The sequence below is a fragment of the Carcharodon carcharias genome, chromosome 16 (assembly GCF_017639515.1).
Source record: "Carcharodon carcharias isolate sCarCar2 chromosome 16, sCarCar2.pri, whole genome shotgun sequence".
Lineage (NCBI taxonomy): Eukaryota > Metazoa > Chordata > Chondrichthyes > Lamniformes > Lamnidae > Carcharodon > Carcharodon carcharias.
In genome coordinates, this window is record NC_054482.1 from 122,601,812 (window position 1) to 122,625,593 (window position 23,782).

At 49.9% G+C, this 23,782-nt stretch overlaps 1 protein-coding gene across 1 annotated transcript in view; it reads left to right on the top strand.

The window, feature by feature from the left end:
* The first annotated feature begins 227 nt into the window (after positions 1-227).
* Positions 228-23,782, top strand: part of LOC121289173 (calcium-binding mitochondrial carrier protein SCaMC-1-A-like) — a 92,513-nt gene continuing 68,958 nt past the window's right edge. Inside the window, exons 1-3 of the mRNA XM_041208344.1 lie at positions 228-529; positions 3,548-3,674; positions 20,390-20,477. Coding sequence (XP_041064278.1) covers positions 332-529; positions 3,548-3,674; positions 20,390-20,477 — 413 coding nt within the window. The 5' untranslated portion in view covers positions 228-331. The remainder of the gene's footprint in view (positions 530-3,547; positions 3,675-20,389; positions 20,478-23,782) is intronic.

Here is a 23,782-nt window from a genome sequence, read left to right on the forward strand (position 1 = left end):
AGGGACCAGGATCTCTAACAATGCGGTCCCGTCCCCCCCCCCCCCCCCCGTGACTCCGGGACAAAATCTCCTGTTTCCCTGTTTGTTTCTCCTGGTTTGTGAGCGGCGGCTCCGCCATTCCCACCCTCACAGCCCCGGGGGGGGGGGGGGGCGGGACGGGCTCGTTGGGCGGAATGGCCGCTCCTGTTGTTGTCAATGTGACGGTTGCTGATCCCCGCCCTGTCCTGTCCCGGCCCGGCCCCCATTCCCATCCCACACCCACACCCACACCCACAGCCACACTCACATTCCCCAGTCCCGATCCCGATCCCGACCCCGCTCCCGGACCGCGATGCTGCCGCCGGTGCCGCTCTGCTCTGCCCGCTGCCAGGGGTCGGGGTCCGAGCCCGAGGCCCAGGCCCAGGCCGAGCGCCGCTATTCCCAGCTCTTCGCCCAGCTCGATGTGAACCGGGACGGCCGGGTGGATGTGTCCGAGCTCCGGGCAGCGCTTCAAAGCCGAGGCTTCAGCCTCCGGCCCGAGGCCGCACAGGTAGGGGAGCCTGGAAACCGGGGGGAGAGGGGAGCCTGGAAACCGGGGGGAGAGGGGAGCCTGGAAACCGAGGGGGGGGGGGGGGGGGGCGGCGAAGAGGAGGTTCTTGAAACCGAGAAAGAGGAGAGCCTGGAAACCGGAGGGGGGGAGGGGATTCTGTAAACCGAGGAAGAGGGGAGCCTGGAAACCGGGGGAGCCTGCAGACCGGAGTGGGGGGGTCGGTGGAGGTGAGGAGGGTAAAAGCAAAAGAAACTGCAGATGCTGGAAATTAAAAATAAAAATACCTGGTAAAACTCACCAGGTCAAAGTTGAGGAGGGGCCTGGAAACAATGGGTGTGGTGAGGGGAGGAGTCTGGAAACTGAGTGTGGTGAGGGGAGGAGCCTGGAAACAATGGGTGTGGTGAGGGGAGGAGTCTGGAAACTGAGTGTGGTGAGGGGAGGAGCCTGGAAACAATGGGTGTGGTGAGGGGAGGAGCCTGGAAACAATGGGTGTGGTGAGGGGAGGAGCCTGGAAACAATGGGTGTGGTGAGGGGAGGAGTCTGGAAACTGAGTGTGGTGAGGGGAGGAGCCTGGAAACAATGGGTGTGGTGAGGGGAGGAGCCTGGAAACAATGGGTGTGGTGAGGGGAGGAGTCTGGAAACAATGGGTGTGGTGAGGGGAGGAGCCTGGAAACTGGGTGTGGTGAGGGGAGGAGCCTGGAAACTGGGTGTGGTGAGGGGAGGAGCCTGGAAACTGGGTGTGGTGAGGGGAGGAGCCTGGAAACTGGGTGTGGTGAGGGAGGCCTGGAAACAGTGGGTATGATGAGGGGGGGGGCCTGGAAACAGGCAGGTTTGAACTCTCCACTTTAAAACGGATTGAGTGTTCAGGGTCAGTTTCCGTTGGGTTGATGCTGATTGGTCAGAAGAACTGGCAAATCAGAAAAGGCAGCGACAGGCTAGGGTGAGGTCAGTGCCTGGCAATGAGCTGGGTGGAGTCAGTGCCTGGCAATGAGCTGGGTGGAGTCAGTGCCCGGCAATGAGCTGGGCGGAGTCAGTGCCCGGCAATGAGCTGGGTGGAGTCAGTGCCTGGCAACATGCTGGGTGGGGTCAGTGCCCGGCAACGAGCTGGGCCGGGTCAGTGTTCGGTATTCAGTTCCTCAGGGTAGTGTCCTCAGCCCAACCATCTTCAGCTGCTTCATCAATGACCTTCCTTCCATCATAAGGTCAGAAGTGGGGATGTTCGCTGATGATTGCACAATGTTCATCACCATTCGCGACTCCCCAGATACTGAAGCAGTCCATGTTCAAATGCAGCAAGACCTGGACAATATCCAGGCTTGGGCTGACAAGTGGCAAGTAACATTCACAACACACAAGTGTCGGGCAATGACCATCTCCAACAAGGGAGAATCCAACCACCACCCTTTGATGTTCAATGGCAAACCGTCACTGAATCCCCCGCTATCAACATCCTGGGGGTTATCATTGACCAGAAACTGAACTGGACCAGACATATAAATACTGTGGCTACAAGAGCAGGTCAAAGGCTTTGGGGAATCAGGGGGTGAGTTACTTGTCACGTGATTTTTGTTTTGTTCATTCGCAGAATGTGAGCTTCACTGGCTGGGCCAGCATTTATTGCCCTTCTCAAGGGCAGCTAGGCATGGGCAATAAATGCTGGCCCAGCCAGTTAAACGCACATTCCGTGAATTATTTTTTTTAAATCATGCAACGAGTAACTCACCTCCTGAATCCCCAAAGCCTGTCCACCATCTACAAGGCACAAGTCAGGAATGTGATGGAATATTTCCCACTTGCCTGGATGAGTGCAGCTCCCACAACACTCTAGAAGCTTGACACCATCCAGGACAAAGCAGCCCCGTTTGATTGGCAACACATCCACAAACATTCACTCCCTCCACCACCGACGCACAGTAGCAGCAGTGTGTGTACCATCTACAAGATGCACTGCAGAAATTCACCAAGGCTCCTTAGACAGCACCTTCCAAACCCACGACTGCTACCATCTAGAAGGACAAGGGCAGCAGATAGATGGGAACACCACCGCCTGCAAGTTCCTCTCCAAGCCACTCACCATCCTGACTTGGAAATATATCGGCCGTTCCTTCACTGTCGCTGGGTCAAAATCCTGGAACTCCCTCCCTAACAGCACTGTGGGTGTACCTACACCACATGGACTGCAGCGGTTCAAGAAGGCAGCTCACCACCACCTTCTCAAGGGCAATTAGTGAGGGGCAATAAATGCTGGCCCAGCCAGCAACACCCACATCCTGTGAATAAATAAAATGAAACAGGCTGCGTCGTGGTCAGTTCCTGGTAATAAATGGGGCAGGGGAAATAAAAGCAGGAAATGCTGGAAAAACTCAGCAGGTCTGGCAGCATCTGTGGCGAGAGAAACTGAGTTAACGTTTTGAGTTGGTGTGACTGTTCTTCACGACAGGTTAGGGGAAATAACCGGCAACGAGTGGGATTGGAGCAGCACCTGGCAGTGAGCAGGGGTAACATCCAGCAATGGGCAGTACAGTCAGGGGCTGATATTCCCCAGTGGCTGCTTCAGAGCTCACCTTATAACCTGGCAGATTCAGAAAGGGAGAGGATTCTTACTCAAAAATCATCCCTCTTACTTTCCCCTCACTCCCTCTCCACCAACCCTACCCCTACATCGCTCTTCCAAAACCCTCCTTTCCCCTCTAGCCTTCCAACATCCCCTCATCCTCCCACTACCCATCCCTCCCCTTCCCCAGCCCTCTATCACCTGGAGCCTGTTTCCTCCCATCCCCTGCCTCATTACCAGGGCTTTAGGGAAAGAGCAGGGGAAGTGGGACTAATTGGATAGCTCTTTCAGTGTGCCAGCACAGACACGAGGGGCTGAATGGCCTCCTTTGTTTATTCCTGGTGCTGCACCAATCTGTATGAACACCAATAGAAAGATGACCATTCCTATATTGTACTGTCTGTCAGACTTGCTATTTCCCAGTTCTCAGTTACCTGTTTGCTGAATTTTTGCTTTTAAAACAGAAAATATTTCGTTCTGCGGACAGTGACAAGAATGAACAGCTGGACTTTGGAGAGTTTAGCAAATACCTCCAGAACCATGAGAAGAAACTGAAACTAGCCTTCAAGAGTTTGGATAAAAATAACGACGGTCAGTATTACTGAACCTCACCATAAATCTAAACAAAAAATCACTGCAGTAAATTTTGCTGTTCATGTGCAGGGAATGGACGTGAACACCCAGGGAATGTACCCAACTCCTGAACAGTGTGTCACACCCTGTCCAGCGCAGCGTGTCACACACTGTGCCCCTGTCCAGCACAGCATGTCACACCCTGTCCATCGCAGCGTGTCACACACTGTGCCCCTGTCCAGCGCAGCATGTCACACCCTGTCCAGCGCAGCATGTCACACCCTGTCCAGCGCAGCGTGTCACACCCTGTGCCCCTGTCCAGCGCAGCATGTCAAGCCCTGTCCAGCGCAGCGTATCACATCGTATACCCTATCCAGCGCAGCGTGTCAGACCCTGTCCAGCGCAGCGTGTCACACCCTGTGCCCCTGTCCAGCGCAGCATGTCAAGCCCTGTCCAGCGCAGCGTATCACATCGTATACCCTATCCAGCGCAGCGTGTCAGCCCCTGTCCAGCGCAGCGTGTCAGACCCTGTCCAGCGCAGCGTGTCACGCCCTGTCCAGCGCAGTGTGTCACACACTGTGCCCCTGTCCAGCGCAGCATGTCACACCCTGTCCAGCGCAGCGTGTCACACCCTGTCCAGTGCAGCGTGTCACGCCCTGTCCAGCGCAGTGTGTCACACACTGTCCAGCGCAGCGTGTCACGCCCTGTCCAGCGCAGCGTGTCAGACCCTGTCCAGCGCAGCGTGTCACGCACTGTCCAGCGCAGCGTGTCACGCCCTGTCCAGCGCAGTGTGTCACACCCTGTCCAGCGCAGCGTGTCACACCCTGTCCAGCGCAGCGTGTCACACCCTGTCCAGCACAGCGTGTCACACTGTATACCCTGTCCAGCGCAGCGTGTCACACCCTGTCCAGCGCAGCGTGTCACGCCCTGTACCCCTGTCCAGCGCAGTGTGTCAGGCCCTGTATCCCTGTCCAGCGCAGCGTGTCACACCCTGTACCCCTGTCCAGCGCAGTGTGTCACGCCCTGTCCAGCGCAGCCTGTCACACCCTGTCCAGCGCAGCGTGTCACACTGTATACCCTGTCCAGCGCAGCGTGTCAGGCCCTGTCCAGCGCAGCGTGTCACACCCTGTCCAGCGCAGCGTGTCACACCCTGTGCCCCTGTCCAGCGCAGCGTGTCACACTGTATACCCTGTTCAGCGCAGCGTGTCACACCCTGTACCCCTGTCCAGCGCAGCATGTCACACCCTGTACCCCTGTCCAGCGCAGTGTATCACACCCTGTCCAGCGCAGTGTATCACATCGTATACCCTCTCCAGCGCAGCGTGTCACACCCTGTACCCCTGTCCAGCGCAGTGTGTCACGCCCTGTCCAGCGCAGCCTGTCACACCCTGTCCAGCGCAGCGTGTCACACTGTATACCCTGTCCAGCGCAACGTATCAGATCCTGTCCAGCGCAGCGTGTCAGGCCCTGTCCAGCGCAGCGTGTCACACTGTATACCCTGTCCAGCGCAGCGTGTCACACCCTGTACCCCTGTCCAGCGCAGTGTATCACACCCTGTCCAGCGCAGCGTATCACATCGTATACCCTGTCCAGCGCAGCGTGTCAGATCCTGTCCAGCGCAGCGTGTCACACCCTGTAGCCCTGTCCAGCGCAGCGTGTCACACCCTGTACCCCTGTCCAGCGCAGTGTATCACACCCTGTCCAGCGCAGCGTATCACATCGTATACCCTGTCCAGCGCAGCGTGTCAGACCCTGTCCAGCGCAGCATATCACATCGTATACCCTGTCCAGCGCAGCGTGTCAAGCCCTGTCCAGCGCAGCGTGTCACACCCTGTACCCCTGTCCAGCGCAGCATGTCACACCCTGTACCCCTGTCCAGCGCAGCGTGTCACACCCTGTACCCCTGTCCAGCGCAGCATGTCACACCCTGTACCCCTGTCCAGCGCAGCGTGTCACACCCTGTACCCCTGTCCAGCGCAGCGTGTCAAGCCCTGTCCAGTGCAGCGTGTCACACCCTGTGCCCCTGTCCAGCGCAGTGTGTCACACCCTGTACCCCTGTCCAGCGCAGCGTGTCAAGCCCTGTCCAGCGCAGCGTGTCACACCCTGTACCCCTGTCCAGCGCAGCGTGTCAAGCCCTGTCCAGCGCAGCATGTCACACCCTGTACCCCTGTCCAGCTCAGCGTGTCACACCCTGTACCCCTGTCCAGCGCAGCGTGTCACACCCTGTACCCCTGTCCAGCGCAGCATGTCAGATCCTGTCCAGCGCAGCGTGTCACACCCTGTACCCCTGTCCAGCGCAGCGTGTCAGGCCCTATCCAGCGCAGCGTATCACATCGTATACCCTGTCCAGCGCAGCGTGTCAGATCCTGTCCAGCGCAGCGTGTCACACCCTGTACCCCTGTCCAGCTCAGCGTGTCACACCCTGTACCCCTGTCCAGCTCAGCGTGTCACACCCTGTACCCCTGTCCAGCTCAGCGTGTCACGCCCTGTCCAGCGCAGTGTGTCACACACTGTGCCCCTGTCCAGCGCAGCATGTCACACCCTGTCCAGCGCAGCGTGTCACACCCTGTCCAGTGCAGCGTGTCACGCCCTGTCCAGCGCAGTGTGTCACACACTGTCCAGCGCAGCGTGTCACGCCCTGTCCAGCGCAGCGTGTCAGACCCTGTCCAGCGCAGCGTGTCACGCACTGTCCAGCGCAGCGTGTCACGCCCTGTCCAGCGCAGTGTGTCACACCCTGTCCAGCGCAGCGTGTCACACCCTGTCCAGCGCAGCGTGTCACACCCTGTCCAGCACAGCGTGTCACACTGTATACCCTGTCCAGCGCAGCGTGTCACACCCTGTCCAGCGCAGCGTGTCACGCCCTGTACCCCTGTCCAGCGCAGTGTGTCAGGCCCTGTATCCCTGTCCAGCGCAGCGTGTCACACCCTGTACCCCTGTCCAGCGCAGTGTGTCACGCCCTGTCCAGCGCAGCCTGTCACACCCTGTCCAGCGCAGCGTGTCACACTGTATACCCTGTCCAGCGCAGCGTGTCAGGCCCTGTCCAGCGCAGCGTGTCACACCCTGTCCAGCGCAGCGTGTCACACCCTGTGCCCCTGTCCAGCGCAGCGTGTCACACTGTATACCCTGTTCAGCGCAGCGTGTCACACCCTGTACCCCTGTCCAGCGCAGCATGTCACACCCTGTACCCCTGTCCAGCGCAGTGTATCACACCCTGTCCAGCGCAGTGTATCACATCGTATACCCTCTCCAGCGCAGCGTGTCACACCCTGTACCCCTGTCCAGCGCAGTGTGTCACGCCCTGTCCAGCGCAGCCTGTCACACCCTGTCCAGCGCAGCGTGTCACACTGTATACCCTGTCCAGCGCAACGTATCAGATCCTGTCCAGCGCAGCGTGTCAGGCCCTGTCCAGCGCAGCGTGTCACACTGTATACCCTGTCCAGCGCAGCGTGTCACACCCTGTACCCCTGTCCAGCGCAGTGTATCACACCCTGTCCAGCGCAGCGTATCACATCGTATACCCTGTCCAGCGCAGCGTGTCAGATCCTGTCCAGCGCAGCGTGTCACACCCTGTAGCCCTGTCCAGCGCAGCGTGTCACACCCTGTACCCCTGTCCAGCGCAGTGTATCACACCCTGTCCAGCGCAGCGTATCACATCGTATACCCTGTCCAGCGCAGCGTGTCAGACCCTGTCCAGCGCAGCATATCACATCGTATACCCTGTCCAGCGCAGCGTGTCAAGCCCTGTCCAGCGCAGCGTGTCACACCCTGTACCCCTGTCCAGCGCAGCATGTCACACCCTGTACCCCTGTCCAGCGCAGCGTGTCACACCCTGTACCCCTGTCCAGCGCAGCATGTCACACCCTGTACCCCTGTCCAGCGCAGCGTGTCACACCCTGTACCCCTGTCCAGCGCAGCGTGTCAAGCCCTGTCCAGTGCAGCGTGTCACACCCTGTGCCCCTGTCCAGCGCAGTGTGTCACACCCTGTACCCCTGTCCAGCGCAGCGTGTCAAGCCCTGTCCAGCGCAGCGTGTCACACCCTGTACCCCTGTCCAGCGCAGCGTGTCAAGCCCTGTCCAGCGCAGCATGTCACACCCTGTACCCCTGTCCAGCTCAGCGTGTCACACCCTGTACCCCTGTCCAGCGCAGCGTGTCACACCCTGTACCCCTGTCCAGCGCAGCATGTCAGATCCTGTCCAGCGCAGCGTGTCACACCCTGTACCCCTGTCCAGCGCAGCGTGTCAGGCCCTATCCAGCGCAGCGTATCACATCGTATACCCTGTCCAGCGCAGCGTGTCAGATCCTGTCCAGCGCAGCGTGTCACACCCTGTACCCCTGTCCAGCTCAGCGTGTCACACCCTGTACCCCTGTCCAGCTCAGCGTGTCACACCCTGTACCCCTGTCCAGCTCAGCGTGTCACACCCTGTACCCCTGTCCAGCGCAGCATGTCACACCCTGTACCCCTGTCCAGCGCAGCGTGTCACACCCTGTACCCCTGTCCAGCGCAGCGTGTCAGACCCTGTCCAGCGCAGCGTATCACATCGTATACCCTGTCCAGCGCAGCGTGTCAGGCCCTATCCAGCGCAGCGTATCACATCGTATACCCTGTCCAGCGCAGCGTGTCAGATCCTGTCCAGCGCAGCGTGTCACACCCTGTACCCCTGTCCAGCGCAGCGTGTCACACCCTGTACCCCTGTCCAGCGCAGTGTATCACACCCTGTCCAGCGCAGCGTATCACATCGTATACCCTGTCCAGCGCAGCGTGTCACACCCTGTACCCCTGTCCAGCGCAGCGTGTCAGACCCTGTCCAGCGCAGCGTATCACATCGTATACCCTGTCCAGCGCAGCGTGTCAGGCCCTATCCAGCGCAGCGTATCACATCGTATACCCTGTCCAGCGCAGCGTGTCAGATCCTGTCCAGCGCAGCGTGTCACACCCTGTACCCCTGTCCAGCTCAGCATGTCACACCCTGTACCCCTGTCCAGCGCAGCATGTTACACCCTGTACCCCTGTCCAGCGCAGCGTGTCAGGCCCTGTCCAGCGCAGCGTGTCAGACCTTGTACCCACCATACTGAGCAAACTGATGGTCTCCTTGTCTTGATGGACTTCATCCTTGGGTCTTAAAAGTAGGGCTAATGAAGTAGTAGTTGCATTGATGTTAATCTTCCAAAATTCCCTAGATTCTTGAAAGGTTCCCTCAGACTGGGAAGTAGCAAATATAACCCCTCTATTCAGGAAGGGAAGGAGGCAGAAAACAGGAAACTGTCAGCCAGTTAGCTTGCCGTCCATCATGGAGAAGGTGTTTGAATCAATCATTAAGGAGGTTATAGCCAGGCACTTAGAGAAACTCAAGGTAATCGGGAAGAGTCATCATGGATTTTTGAAATGGAAATTATGTTTACCTAATTTATTAGAGTTCTTTGAAGGAGCAACATTCGCTGTAGATAAAGGGGAGCCTGTAGACGTACAGTACTTGGATTTCCAGAAGGCATTTGATAAGGTGCCGCATCAAAGGTTATTGGGAAAATAAAAGCTCATGGTGTAGGGGGTAACATATTAGTCTGGGTAGAAGATTGGCTGGCTGGCAGAAAGCGGAGAGTATGCTTTTCTGATTGGCATGATATGGAGTGGAGTCCCGCAGGGGCCTGTACTGGGGCCTCAGCTTAGAAGAAGGGAGTGAAGGCACGGTAGCTAAATTTGCAGATGCCACAAAGCTAGGTAGGAAAGTATGTTGTGAAGAGGACATAAGGAGGTTGCAGACGGATATAGGTAGGTTGAGTGAGTGGCTACAAGAGCAGGTCAGAGGCTGGGAATTTTGCAAAGCGTAACTCACCTCCTGACTCCCCAAAGCCTGTCCACCATCTACAAGGCACAAGTCAGGAGTGTGATGGAATACTCCCCACTTGCCTGGATGAGTGCAGCTCCTACAACACTCAAGGTCGACACCATCCGGGACAAAGCAGCCCACTTGATTGGCACGCAATCCACAAACATTCACTCCCTCCATCACTGATGGACAGTAGCAGCAGTGTGTACCATCTATACGATGCACAGCAGGAATTCACCAAACCTCCTTAACAGCACCTTCCAAACCCATGACCGCTACCATCTAGAAGGACAAGGGCAGCAGGTCCATGGGATCACCACCATCTGGAAGTTCCTCTCCAAGCCACTTACTACCCTGACTTGGAAATATATCACCATTCTTTCATTGTTGCTGGTTCCAAACTCTGAACCTCCCTCCCTAACCACACTGTTGATGCACCTACACCTGTTATAAACGGCAGATGATGTGTGCCGGGTGTACCAAATCCACCGGGGAAATGTGGTCTCGCTATCACAACAACTTTGCAATTTGTATTTCTTATGAGATGTCTGCACTGAATTCAGAAGTACTAAGTCTGCCAAGATCTTTAGAGATTTTAAAAATTAAATTAAAATATGTATTAACAAAATATAAAAGGTTTCAAGCACATACATAAGACTACAAAATTTACTACTATAATAACTCCTAAAATTCCAAATTAACCTGACCCCTAGTTACATTCCCTTTAAGGCAACAGTCCAAAATAGATTTTAGATTTAAAACAGAATCAAAAAGTTAACACAATACCCACTTGACAATGGAATTCCAAATAGCTTTTCCCCAACTTCAGTTTTGTTATTTGGCACACTTATGCACATGTGGCTGAAGGTTTCATTAAGGCTATTTCACACACTCATGTTAGATCTTACATGGCCTTTGTCACAGCCTTTCATTATCCTTTATGTATGTTTCTCTTGTTTTAATATGTAAATTCTATTGTTCCATATGCTTTTAATCTGTATCCTCCTCAATATAAAAGCTTTCATGTTGCCAATATATTGTCAGTAAACTTTGGGAAAAATAAACACATTCCTTAGCCTTGCTTATCTGGCTAGTTGTAAACAGACTAAGGCCCCTTTGAAATCCAAAACTCTTCAGTTATCTAAAAATGCAAATTCCCTTCACACCCTACATACTAAACTAGCATCCATGTTTACTCATTAGCATGTCAAGCACCGAGCTTCTTTTGATGATTTCAGACTTGCAGTCTACTTGACTCCAAATGTAATTAAATCATACGCGGACCCAACTATACTTACCCCCATAAACCTACTTTACAATAAACCAGAAAAATATTTTGCGGATGACACAAAGATTGGCCGGGTGATTAACAGTGAGGTTGAGTGTCTTGGGCTACAGGAAGGTATAGACGGGATGGTCAAATGGGCAGATAATTGGCAGATGGAATTTAACCCTGAAAAGTGTGAGGTGATACACTTTGGAAGGAGTAATTTGACAAGGAAGTATTCAATGAACGGCATGGCACTAGGAAGTTCTGAGGAACAAAGGAACCTTGGCGTGTGTGCCCATAGATCTCTGAAGGCGGAGGGGCATGTTAGTGAGGTGGTGAAAAAGGCATATGGGACACTTGCCTTTGTCAATCGAGGAATAGATTACAAAAGTAGGGAGGTCATGTTGGAGTTGTATAGAACCTTGGTGAGGCCACAGCTGGAGTACTGTATGTAGTTCTGGTCGCCACATTATAGGAAGGTTGTGATTGCACTGGAGGGGGTGCAGATGAGATTCACCAGGATGTTGCCTAGGATGAAACATTTAAGTTATGAAGAGATGTTGGATAGACTTGGGTTGTTTTCATTGGAGCAGAGAAGACTGAGGGGCGACCTGATCGAGGTGTACAAGATTATGAGGGGCATGGACAGGGTGGATAGGGAGCAGCTGTTTCCCTTAGTTGAAGGGTCAGTCATGAGGGGACACAAGTTCAATGTGAGGGGCAGGGAGTTTAGGGGGATGTGAGGAAAAACTTTTTTACCCAGAGGGTGGTGATGGTCTGGAATGCGCTGCCTGGGAGGGTGGTGGAGGCAGGTTGCCTCACATCCTTTAAAAAGTACCTGGATGAACACTTGGCACATCATAACATTCAAGGCTGTGGGCCAAGTGCTGGTAAATGAGATTAGGTAGGCAGGTCAGGTGTTTCTCACGTGTCAGTGCAGACTCAATGGGCCGAATGGCCTCTTCTGCACAGAGTGGTTCTGTGAAAATGATTATGCTTTCAGCACACCTCCATTCTGATGAGAAAATAAACCGTCAGAATTTTAAAAGATGATTTAATTTCCTTAACCCATCTTACACTACCTACCATATTTATCTATATACCCAACCTATTACATTACCTTTTGCATGTATTAACAAAATATCTATACAAAGCCTTTGTATCAGCAGAGGTCATTTCATCCAGTGTCCAGGTTTAAATGTCTAATTTCCCTTTGAGCTTTAAACTCTCGACAATGCATCTGCAATTAGATTTTCTTGTCCAGCCACATGTATAATCTGTAGATTAAATGGTTGCAGTAATAAACTCCATCTGAATAGCCTTGCACTTTGGTCTCGAAATTGTTCCGGAAATTTGAAATGGTCGTGGTCTGTATAAATAATTGTTTCTGGCAAATTGTTTGGAACGTGAACCTCGAAATGCTGCAACGCCAGCACCAGTCCCAGAGTCTCCTTTTTGATCATTGAATATTTTCTCTGTTGTAGATTCAACTTTCATTAAAACACCCTTTCAGTTTCTCAATTCCAGTTTCATCTTCTTGCAACAATACAGCACCAATGCCTACATCACTTGCATCAATAGCCAACTAAATTGCTTAGCAGAATTGGGTGCTTCCAAAACTGGTGTCATAGTCGTTACAGGTTTTAAACTGTCAAATACCTTCTGACACTCCAGTGTCCATTGAAACTTCTCATTCTTTTTTAATAGTTCAGTCAATGGAGCAACCACTCGGCTAAAATTTGATACAAATTTCCGGTAAAACCCACTCATGCCCAGAAGTCTCAAAACGTCTCATTTTGTTGTAGGAACAGGGAAATCCACAAATGCCTCGACTTTCACATCTCTCGGAGCCACATTACCATGTCCAATATTATGGCCTACGTATGTAACTTGTGCTTTTGCACTTTCACTTTTAGTCAAGCTCATCACCAAGAAGCCAGTTAAATATTTCTTCCAGATGTTGTAAATGCTGAAAACATCAACATAAACAGCACAGTCCTGCAATTACTTTGTCAGTCTTTGAAATGCTGCTGGTGCATTTTTCATACCAAATGGCATGACTTTAAACTGATATAGTCCAATATGGCATCACAAAAGGCAATATCTCTTTTGCTATTTCCAATAATGTCCTCTCAGCAAGTCAATCTTTATGATAAACTTTGATTGTCCCACTTTCTCAATGCAACCTTCCAACGGTGGTATGGGATGTGAATCCGCTTTTGTCACCACATTCACCTTTCAATAGTCCTCACACAGTCTTTGTGTTCAATCCGGTTTGGCACCTCCGATAGTCAAACTCCGGTTACTGCATCAAGGCTCAATGATGTCATTTCGCAGCATGAAGAGGCCAAGATGGATCAGCAACTCGGCACTTCTGGCTGAGGATTGTAGCAAATGCTTCAGCCTTATCTTTTGCACTGATATGCTTGGCCTCCCCTTCATTGAGGATGGGGATATTTGTGGAACCTCCTCCTCCAGTGAGTTATTTAATTTCCACCATCATTCATGACTGGATGTGGCAGGATTGCAGAGCTTAGATCTGATCCATTGGTTGTGTGATCGCTTAGCTCTGTCTATCACTTGCTGCTTATGCTGTTTGGCATGCAAGTAGTCCTGTGTTGTAGCTCCACCAGGTTGGTGCCTCATTTTTAGGTATGCCTGGTGCTGCTCCTGGCTTGATCTCCTTCACTCTTCATTGAACCAGGGTTGATCCCCTGGCTTGATGGTAATGGGCCATGAGGTTACAGATTGTGTTTGAGTACAATTCTGCTGCTGCTGATAGCCCACAGCACCTCATGGATGCCCAGTCTTGAGTTGCTAGATCTGTTTGAAATCTATCCCATTTAGCACGGTGGTAGTGCCACACAACACGATGGAGGGTATCCTCAATGTGTAGGCGGGACTTCATCTCCACAATGACTGGGTGGCCACTCCTACTGATAATGTCATGGAAGATGCATCTGTGGCAGGCAGGTTGGTGAGGATGAGGTTAAGTATGTTTTTCTTATTGGTTCCCTCACAGACCCAGTCTAGCAGCTTTGTCCTTTAGGTCTCGGCCATTTCGGTCATTAGTGATGCCACTGAGCCACTCTTGGTGATGGACATTGAAGACCCCCACCCAGAGTACACTCTGCCCTTTCCACCCTCAATGCTTCCTCCAAGTGATGTTCAACATGGAGGAGCACTGCTTCATCAGCTGAGGGAGGGTGGTACGTGGTAATCAGCAGCAGGTTTCCTTGTCCATGTTTGACCTGATGCCATGAGACTTCATGTAGTCCAGAGTTGATGTTGAGGATTCCCAGGGCAACTCCCTCCCAACTGTATACCACTGTGCCACCACCTCTCATGAATCAATTTCAGTGGTCCCCTTACCTCATGACCATAGACTATTCAAAAGGACTAAATCCAATTGATGCATTAGGAGCTTCCCTAACAGTAAATAACAAGAAAGGAATTCCCCCATACCAGTTCTGTGGATAGTCCTGACTATACGCCCCCACCATGGTTTTTCAAGTTTGATGCCATCTTTCCAAAGCCCCTTGTGACTCCAGATGAGAAGCTGTTGACTTCAACTGTTTTATCCCCAAACTGTTATTTATGTCCTTGAACAATTGTGACATGAAATTTGAACCCTGATCTGATTGTACTCTTTTGACAATCCATCTCTTGTAAAGAACTTAGACATCTCTTCCCCAATTCTCTTTGCTATAATATTTTGCAAAGGTACCAGCTTCCTGGTACCTTATAGACAAATCCATTCTGGTCAGCAAGTATTGATTTCCACTTTTAGTCTTAGGGAGGGATCCTACACAATCAATCATGACCCTAGTAAAAGGTTCCTCAAACACTTGAATTGGAATTAAAGGTGCTGGTTTACTCACTGTTTGTGGTTTCCCTATCACCTGACATGTTTGACATGTTCTACAGAATTTGACTACGTCTCTATGCAATCCCAGCCAATGAAAATGTTTTTGTACGTTTGCCCATGTGTTTTTAATTCCTAAATGACCCCTATTGGAATTTCATGAGCTACTCATTTCTATATCCAGATGGTATAACAATCTGATGCACTGCCATCCATTTTTCATCTGTTGAAACTTGAAATGGTCGTCACTTCCTCTAACACGTTACCCTTAAGGTAATAACATTCTGGAATACATTCTGCCTCTGTTTCTGAGTAAGCTGTCTGACATAACTGCTTTATTCATACATCTTTTGTTGTAGTTCTACCAACTGCCTTGAGCTAAACACTTCAGCTTCATTCTCTTCCATTCTCTCTTCCTCAACAATTGTTTCAAAGATAGTATCAACTAATTGAACTTCAACACCTTTTCCATAAGACCATAAGATATAGAAGCAGAAATTAGGCCATTCGGCCCATCGAGTCTGCTCCGCCATTCAATCATGGCTGATAAGTTTCTCAACCCCATTCTCACACCTTCTCCCCGTAACCTTTGAACCCTGCCTTTTAACTTCCTCTTCTTTCTGTTTCTACCTGTGAGCTTGTGATCTCATGACTAGACAATCTGGAAAAGTTCCAGTATGCTCTTACTGCGACACTTGTATTGAATGCACCTCTACAAGCTGCTCAATTACAGTAGGCATCACCCATATCTGTGACCCAGCTATATCATTACCCAAAATAAATTGTACTCTACAATTGGCAATTTTTCCACTACTCCAACAATCACGTCACCTGTTTTTCACTTACTCTTTAAAAGCAGAATCACAGAGTCTTAACAGCACAGAACAAGGCCATTCAGCCCATCATGTCTGCACTGGCTCTCCAAACGAGCATTATGACCTAGTGCCATTGCCATGCCTCTTCCCCGTATCCCTGAACATTGATTCTAATCAAATAATGATCTAATGCCCTCTTGAATACCTGGATTGAACCTGCCTCCACTGCACTGCCAGGAAGTGCATTCCAGACCCGGACCTCTCATTGCGTGAAAAAGTGTCACACTTGCTTCTTTTGCAAATCACTTTAAATCTGTGTCCTCTCATTCTTGATCCTTTTATGAGCGGGAACAGCTTCTCCCGATCTACTCTGTCCAGCCCCCTCATGATTTTGAACATCTCTATCAAATCTCCTCTCAGCCTTATTCTCTCGAAGAAGAGCAGTCGCAACCTCTCCAATCTATCCTCATAACTGAAGTTTCTCATCCCTGGAAACATTATTGTAAACCTCTTCTGCAGTCTCTCCAATGTGCTCACATCCTTCCTATAATGTGGCACCCAAAACTGTACACAATACTCAAGCTGAGGTCTAACAGGTGTCTAATATAAATTCAGCATAACCTCCTTGCTCTTGTACTCTATGTCTCTATTAATAAAGCCCAGAATACTAAATGCTTTATTAACTGCTCTCTCCACCTGTCCTGCTACCTTCAATGATCTATGCACATAAACACACAGGTCTTTCTGCTCCTGCACCACCATTAAAATTTCATCCCTTATTTTGTATTGTCTGTCCATGTTCTTCCTACCAAAATGCATCACCTCACACTTCTCCGCATTGAACTTCATCTGCCACCTATCTGCCCACGCCTCCAACTTGTCTATGTCCTCTTGAAGTTCCACACCGTCCTCCTCACAGTTCACAACACTCCCAAGCTTGGTATCATCCACAAACTTTTAAAATGTCCCCTGCACACCAAGATCTAGATCATTAATATATATCAGAAAAAGCAAGGGTCCCAATACCGACCCCTGGGGAACTCCACTACAAACCTTCATCCAGCCTGAAAAATATCCATTGACCATTATACTCTGCCTCCTATTTTTCAGCCAGTTTTGTATCCACGTTGCTACTATCCCTTTTATTCTATGAGCAATAACTTTTCTCACAAGTCTGTTGTGTGGCACTGTATCAAATGCCTTTTCAAAGTTCGTGTAGACCACATCAACAGCATTACCCTCATTGACCTTTTCAGTTACCTCTTCAGAAAACTCCAGCAAGTTAGTTAAGCACAATTTTCCCTTTAGAAATCCATGCTGGCTCTACCTTATCAACTCATATTTTTCCATGTGACTACTAATTCTATCCCGAATAATTGTTTCTAGAATCTTGCCCACCACTGAAGTTAAAGTGACTGGTCTGTAATTGCTGGGCTTATCCTTACAACTTTTTTTGAACAAGGGCGTAATGTTTGCAATTCTCCAGTCCTCTGGCACCACCCCGGAGTCTAGGGAAGACTGAAAGATTATAGCCAGTGCCCCTGCAATTTCTACTCCCACTTCCTTCAATATCCTTGGATGCATCTCATCCGGTCCCGGTGCCTTGTCAACTTCAATACTGACAGTCTATTCAACACTTCCTCCTTATCAATTTTGAACCCTTCTATGGACAGAGTTATTGTCCAGTTTTCTTGTGGCCATTTCATCTGTTTAGCTATCTTCTCAATTGTAATAAAAAAAACTTCTCCACATCCCTCTCTTCAAACTATTGAAGAGCTTGCTCAAATTTAAATATCTCCCCACTGGCTTTCACATTGAAGGATTTTTCATCAGCAGAACCTTCCTCAGCACCTCAGCTCTCTTTTTAAAGTCCAGCTTTTGAAATGGGTATTCTCCTTCTCTTTCCTTCTCTCTCTCCTCCATTGCTATCTGTTCCCTCTGGAGGTCAAGTCTTCATATTTCCATTTCTCTGTGAAGTACTTGGTCTTTTCCTCTTCTCTTTCTTCTTCTTCTGCCTCTAGTTAAGTTTTTTCATTTCCTTTGCTTGTTCAAATTCAGGTTTCTTCATTTGTAACTGAAGTCTCACTACCTCCAGCTGTGACTCACTAGTGTCAGCTATTCCTTCCAACTTCAAATGCTGTGTTATCACTTCAAATATGTCTGTTTTCTTTGCCCTTACAGGTAACCTCAACTGTAGCTCATTCGCCAACCCTGTTAACTTACCCTTAGATACTTTTTGTAACCCAATCAGAGTTATATCTTCTACTCCTAAAAATGTTTTAGCCATGGATACAGCCATTTTTGCAGTCTCACCACTTTAGAATCCCTCTCACCAACTCCAGAATTCAATGTGCTTCTCGTACTCGTAGCCTTAAGATTCACCAACTCCAAACAAATCAGGGAATTTCAAATATCCCGCAAAGAGCCCCCAGTTTGTAATGATGTGGCAAATGACTTGTGCCAGGCAGACCAAATCTGCGAGGGAAACTTGGTTGTGCTATCACAATGGTTTTTTCAATTTGTATTCATTACAAGATGTATGTACTGAATTCAGAAGTAATAAGTCCACCAAGACCTTTGCAGATTTAAAAAATTAAATTTTAATATTTATTAACAAAATATGAAAAATTTCATGCACTACAGTTACTTACTACTACAATAACTCCTAAAATTCCTAATTAACCTGAGCACCAGATACACTCTCTTTAGGGCAACGGTCCAAAATAGATTTTAGATTTATAATAGAATCAGCAAGTTAACACAATACCCACTTGACAATGGAATTCCAAATGGCTTTTCCCCAACTTCAGTTTTATTATATATTAGACTTATGTGCAAATGGCAGCAAGCTTCGTCGAGGCTACTTCACACACTCCTGTTAGATCTTACATGGCCTTCCGACACGTAGCCTTTCATTATCCTTTATATACGTTTCTCCCTTCTTAATATGTAAATTCTGTTGTTCCATATGGCTTTGAAACTTTATCTTCCTCATTATGTAAAAACTTTCACGTTGCCAACATATTGTCAGTAACCTTTGAGAAAAATAACCACTTTCCTTAGCCTTGCTTATCAGGCTAGTTGTAAACAGACAAAGATCCCTTTGAAATCCAAATCTCTTCATTTATCTAAAAATGCAAATTCTCTTTACACGTTACACGCTCAGCCATCATCCATGTTTACTCATTAGCATGTCAAGCACTTAGCTTCTTTTGATTTTGAACTTGCAGTCTACTTGACTCCAAATGTAACTAAATCACATACAGACCTAACTATACTTAACTCTATAGATCTACTTCACAATAAATCAGAAAAATATTATGAAAATTATTATGCTTTCATCACAACCACATGGACTGCAGTGGTTCAAGAAGGCAGCTCACCACCACCTTCCCAAGTGCACTTAGGGATGGGCAGTAAATGCTGACCTAGTAGCAGTGATGTCCACATCCCATGAATGAATTTAACAAAACATGTACCCACTGTCATGAGCAGTGTGCCATACCCTGTACCCCAGTCCTAATGCAGTGCCTCATACCCTGTACCCCAGTCCAGCGCAGTGTGCCACATCCTGTACCCCAGTCCTGTACAGTGTGCCACATCCTGTACCCCAGTCCTGTACAGTGTGCCATACCCTGTACCCCAGTCCAGCGCAGTGTGCCACATCCTGTACCCCAGTCCAGCGCAGTGTGCCACATCCTGTACCCCAGTCCTGTACAGTGTGCCATACCCTGTACCCCAGTCCTGCGCAGTGTGCCACATCCTGTACCCCAGTCCTAATGCAGTGCCTCATACCCTGTACCCCAGTCCAGCGCAGTGTGCCACATCCTGTACCCCAGTCCTGTACAGTGTGCCACATCCTGTACCCCAGTCCTGTACAGTGTGCCATACCCTGTACCCCAGTCCAGCGCAGTGTGCCATACCCTGTACCCCAGTCCTGCGCAGTGTGCCACATCCTGTACCCCAGTCCTGTACAGTGTGCCACATCCTGTACCCCAGTCCTATGCAGTGCCTCATACCCTGTACCCCAGTTCTGCGCAGCGTGCCATGCCCTGTACCCCAGTCCTGTGCAACGTGCAATACGCTGTACTCCAGTCCTGCGCAGCGTGCCATACCCTGTACCCCAGTCCTGTACAGTGTGCCATACCCTGTACCCCACTCCTGCACAGCGTGCCATACCCTGTATGCCAGTCCTGCACAGTGTCTCATACCCTGTAACCCAGTCCTGTGCAGCGTGCCATACCCTGTAACCCAGTCCTGTGCAGCGTGCCATACCCTGTAACCCAGTCCTGTACAGTGTGCCATACCCTGTACCCCAGTCCTGCGCAGAGTGCCATACCCTGACCCCAGGCCTGCACAGTGTGCCATACCCTGTACCCCAGTCCTGCGCAGCGTGCCATACCCTGTACCCCAGTCCTGCGCAGCATGCCATACCCTGTACCCCAGTCCTGCGCAGCGTGCCATGCGCTGTACCCCAGTCCTGCGCAGCATGCCATTCCCTGTACCCCAGTCCTGCACAGCCTGCCATTCCCTGTACCTCAGTCCTGCGCAGTGTGCCATACGGTGTACTTCAGTCCTGCACAGCACGCCATACGCTGTACCCCAGTCCTGCGTAGCGTGCCATACGCTGCATCCCAGTCCTGCGCAGCGTGCCATTCCCTCTACCCCAGTGCTGCGCAGCGTGCCATACAGTGTACTTCAGTCCTGTGCAGCATGCTATACGCTGTACCTCAGTCCTGCGCAGTGTGCCATACCCTGTACCCCAGTCCTGCGCAGCATGCCATACCCTGTAACCCAGTCCTGTACAGTGTGCCATACCCTGTAACCCAGTCCTGTACAGTGTGCCATACCCTGTAACCCAGTCCTGTACAGTGTGCCATACCCTGTACCCCAGTCCTGCACAATATGATTCAAGATTTGTTGTTTGAGCATTTCAGTAAAATGTTGTTTTATTTTAGGCAGGATTGATGCTCCTGAGATTGTCGAGTCTCTTAAATCACTGGGAATGCACATCAACCTTAAGGCAGCAGAAAAGATTCTTCAGAGGTGAGCAGTTGTGGTAAAGCTTCTCCCTTTTTTGTTGATTCATGTGGTGTGGGTGTTGGATTTCCCTCATGACTAAGTCCTGTTTGCGCGCTCCCCAGTGAGTCAGGAACACACCCTTATTTAAATCATTGTTAAAATTTATCTTCATATGTTGAAAGGCTGTAAATTTTTATTGAGTTCTGATGAAGGGTCATACGGACTGGAAACGTTAACTGTGTTCCTCACTGCAGCTGCTGTCAGACCTGCTGAGTTTTTCCAGGTTTTTGTTCTAGATTTCCAGCGTCTGCAGTTTTTTGCTTTTATGTAAATTTTTATTATTCATTCCAAGGATCTGGGCTGGATTAGCAATGCTGACTTTTGTTGCCTGTGCTGAGTTCCCCTGATTGGGGTGTGGTGAGTGGACTTTTCAACTGTGTGATAATAGAAACACAGAGTCACAAAGCACAGAAGGAGGCCATTTGGCCCTTTGTACCTGTGCCATCTCTCTGCAGGAGCCATTCAATTTAATCCCACTCCCCTGCTGATTCCCCATAATCCTGCAATATTTTCCCCTTCAAATATTTAGCCAATTCCTTTTCAAAAGTTATTATTGAATCTGCTTCCACCACCCCTTCAGCCAGTGCATTCCAGATCACATAACCCACTTAACGTAAATTCTCTTTCCTTCTGATAAAGCGCATTGTAAATGCAAATTGATGTCGATCTCAATTTTCAACTCCTTATTGATTTGTGTTACCTGCATTGGTTCTGATACTGACTGTAACTGTAATCCTTACTCTGCTCAGCACTCACTGTCCATTCCTTTATATCAGTTCAGCTTTCTGCCTGTATTTCTCATCATTGTCCTTAGATTTCCAGGTGAAGGCAATGGTGTAGTGGTATTGTCACGGGATTAGTAATCCAGAAAACTAGGGTAATTCTCCGGAGACCCGGGTTCGAATCCTGCTGTGGTAGGTGGTGCGATTAAAAGTCTAATAATGACCATAAGCCATTGTCGATTGTTATAAAAACCCACCTGGTTCACTAATGCTGTAAAGGGAAGCAAATCTGCCATCCTTATATGGCCTGCCCTACATGTGACTCCAGACCCACAGCAATGTTTTGCTGAAATTGCCTATCAAACCACTACAATGCCTCAGGAAAGGAATGAAACCGGACAGAGCACCTAGCATCAACCCAGGTAGGGGAAATGACAATCACAGAGTCACAGTGCAGAAGAGGCCCTTCAGCCCATCGAGTCTGCACCAACACGTGAGAAACACCTGACCTACCTACCTAATCCCATTTACCAGCACTTGGCCCATAGCCTTGAATGTTATGATGTGCCAAGTGCTCACCCAGGTACTTTTTAAAGGATGTGAGGCAACCCGTCTCCAACACCCTCCCAGGGAGCGCATTCCAGACCCTCACCACCTTCTGGGTAAAAAAGTTTTTCCTCACATCCCCCCTAAACCTCCTGCCCCTCACCTTGAACTTAGTCACCTCCTGACTGACCCTTCAACTAAAGGGAACAGCTGCTCCCTATCAACCCTGTCCATGCCCTCATAATCTTGTACACCTCGATCAGGTCGCCCCTCAGTCTTCTCTGCTCCAACGAAAACAACCCAAGTCTATCCAACCTCTCTTCATAACTTAACTGTTTCATCCCAGGCAACATGCTGGTGAATCTCCTCTGCACCCCCTCCAGTGCAATCACATCCTTCCTATAATGTGGCGACCAGAACTGCACACAGTACTGCAGCTGTGGCCTCACCAAGGTTCTATACAACTCCAACATGACCTGGGAAAACTCAGCAGGTCTGGCAGCATCTGTGAAGAGGAACACAGTTAATGTTTCGAGTCCGTATGACTCTTCAACAGAACTAAGGAAAAATAGAAAAGAGATGAAATATAAGCTGGTTCAAGAGTGGGGGGGGGGTGCGGGGTGGGACAGGTAGAGCTGGATAGAGAGCCAGTGATAGGTGGAGATAATCAAAAGATGTCACAGACAAAAGGACAAAGAGGTGTTGAGAGTGGTGATATTATCTAAGGAATGTGATAATAAAGGTACAGATAGCCCTAGTGGGGGTGGGGTGGGGGGAAGGGATTGAAATAGGCTAAAAGGCAAAGATAAAACAATGGATGGAAATATATTTAAAAATAATGGAAATAGGTGGGAAAAGAAAAATCTATATAAATTATTGGAAAAAAAGGGGAATCGGAAAGGGGGTGGGGATGGAGGAGGGAGTTCATGATCTCAAATTGTTAAACTCAGTATTCAGTCTGGAAGGCTGTAAAGTGCCTAGTCGGAAGATGAGGTGCTGTTCCTCCAGTTTGCGTTGGGCTTCACTGGAACAATGCAGCAAGCCAAGGACGGACATGTGGGCATGAGAGCAGGGTGGAGTGTTAAAATGGCAAGCAACAGGGAGGTCAGGGTCATGCTTGCAGACACACCAAAGGTGTTCTGCAAAGCGGTCACCCAGTCTGCGTTTGGTCTCTCCAATGTAGAGGGGACCGCATTGGGAGCAGCGAATGCAGTAGACTAAGTTGATGGAAGTGCTAGTGAAATGCTGCTTCACTTGAAAGGAGTGTTTGCGCCCTGGGATGGTGAGGAGAGGGGTAGTAAAGGGGCAGGTGTTGCACCTTCTGTGGTTGCATGGGAAGGTACCGTGGGAGGGGGTTCAGGTGTAGGGGGTGATGGAGGAGTGGACCAGGTTGTCCCGGAGGGAATGATCTCTGCGGAATGCCGCCGGAGTGGGGGGATGAAGGGAAGATGTGTTGGTGGTGGCATCATGCTGGAGTTGGCGGAAATGGCGGAGGATGATCCTTTGAATGCGGAGGCTGGTGGGGTGATAAGTGAGGACAAGGAGGACCCTATCATGGTTCTGGGAGGGAGAGGAAAGTGTGAGGGCGGATGCGCGGGAGATGGGCCATACACGGTTGAGGGCCCTGTCAACTACTGTGGGTGGAAAACCTCGGTTAAGGAAGAAGGAGGACATGTCAGAGGAACTGTTTTTGAAAGTGGCATCATCAGAACAGATGCGACAGAGGTGAAGGAACTGAGAGAATGGGATGGAGTCCTTACAGGAAGCGGGGTGTGAGGAGCTGTAGTCGAGGTAGCTGTGGGAGTCGGTAGGCTTGTAATGAATATTGGTGAACAGTCTATCACCAGAAATTGAGACAGAGAGGTCAAGGAAGAGAAGGGAGTTATCAGAGATGGACCATGTGAAAATGATGGTGAGGTGGAGATTGGAAGCAAAATTAATAAATTTTTCCAGGTCCAGGCGAGAGCATGAAGCAGCACCGAAGTAATCATCGATGTACCG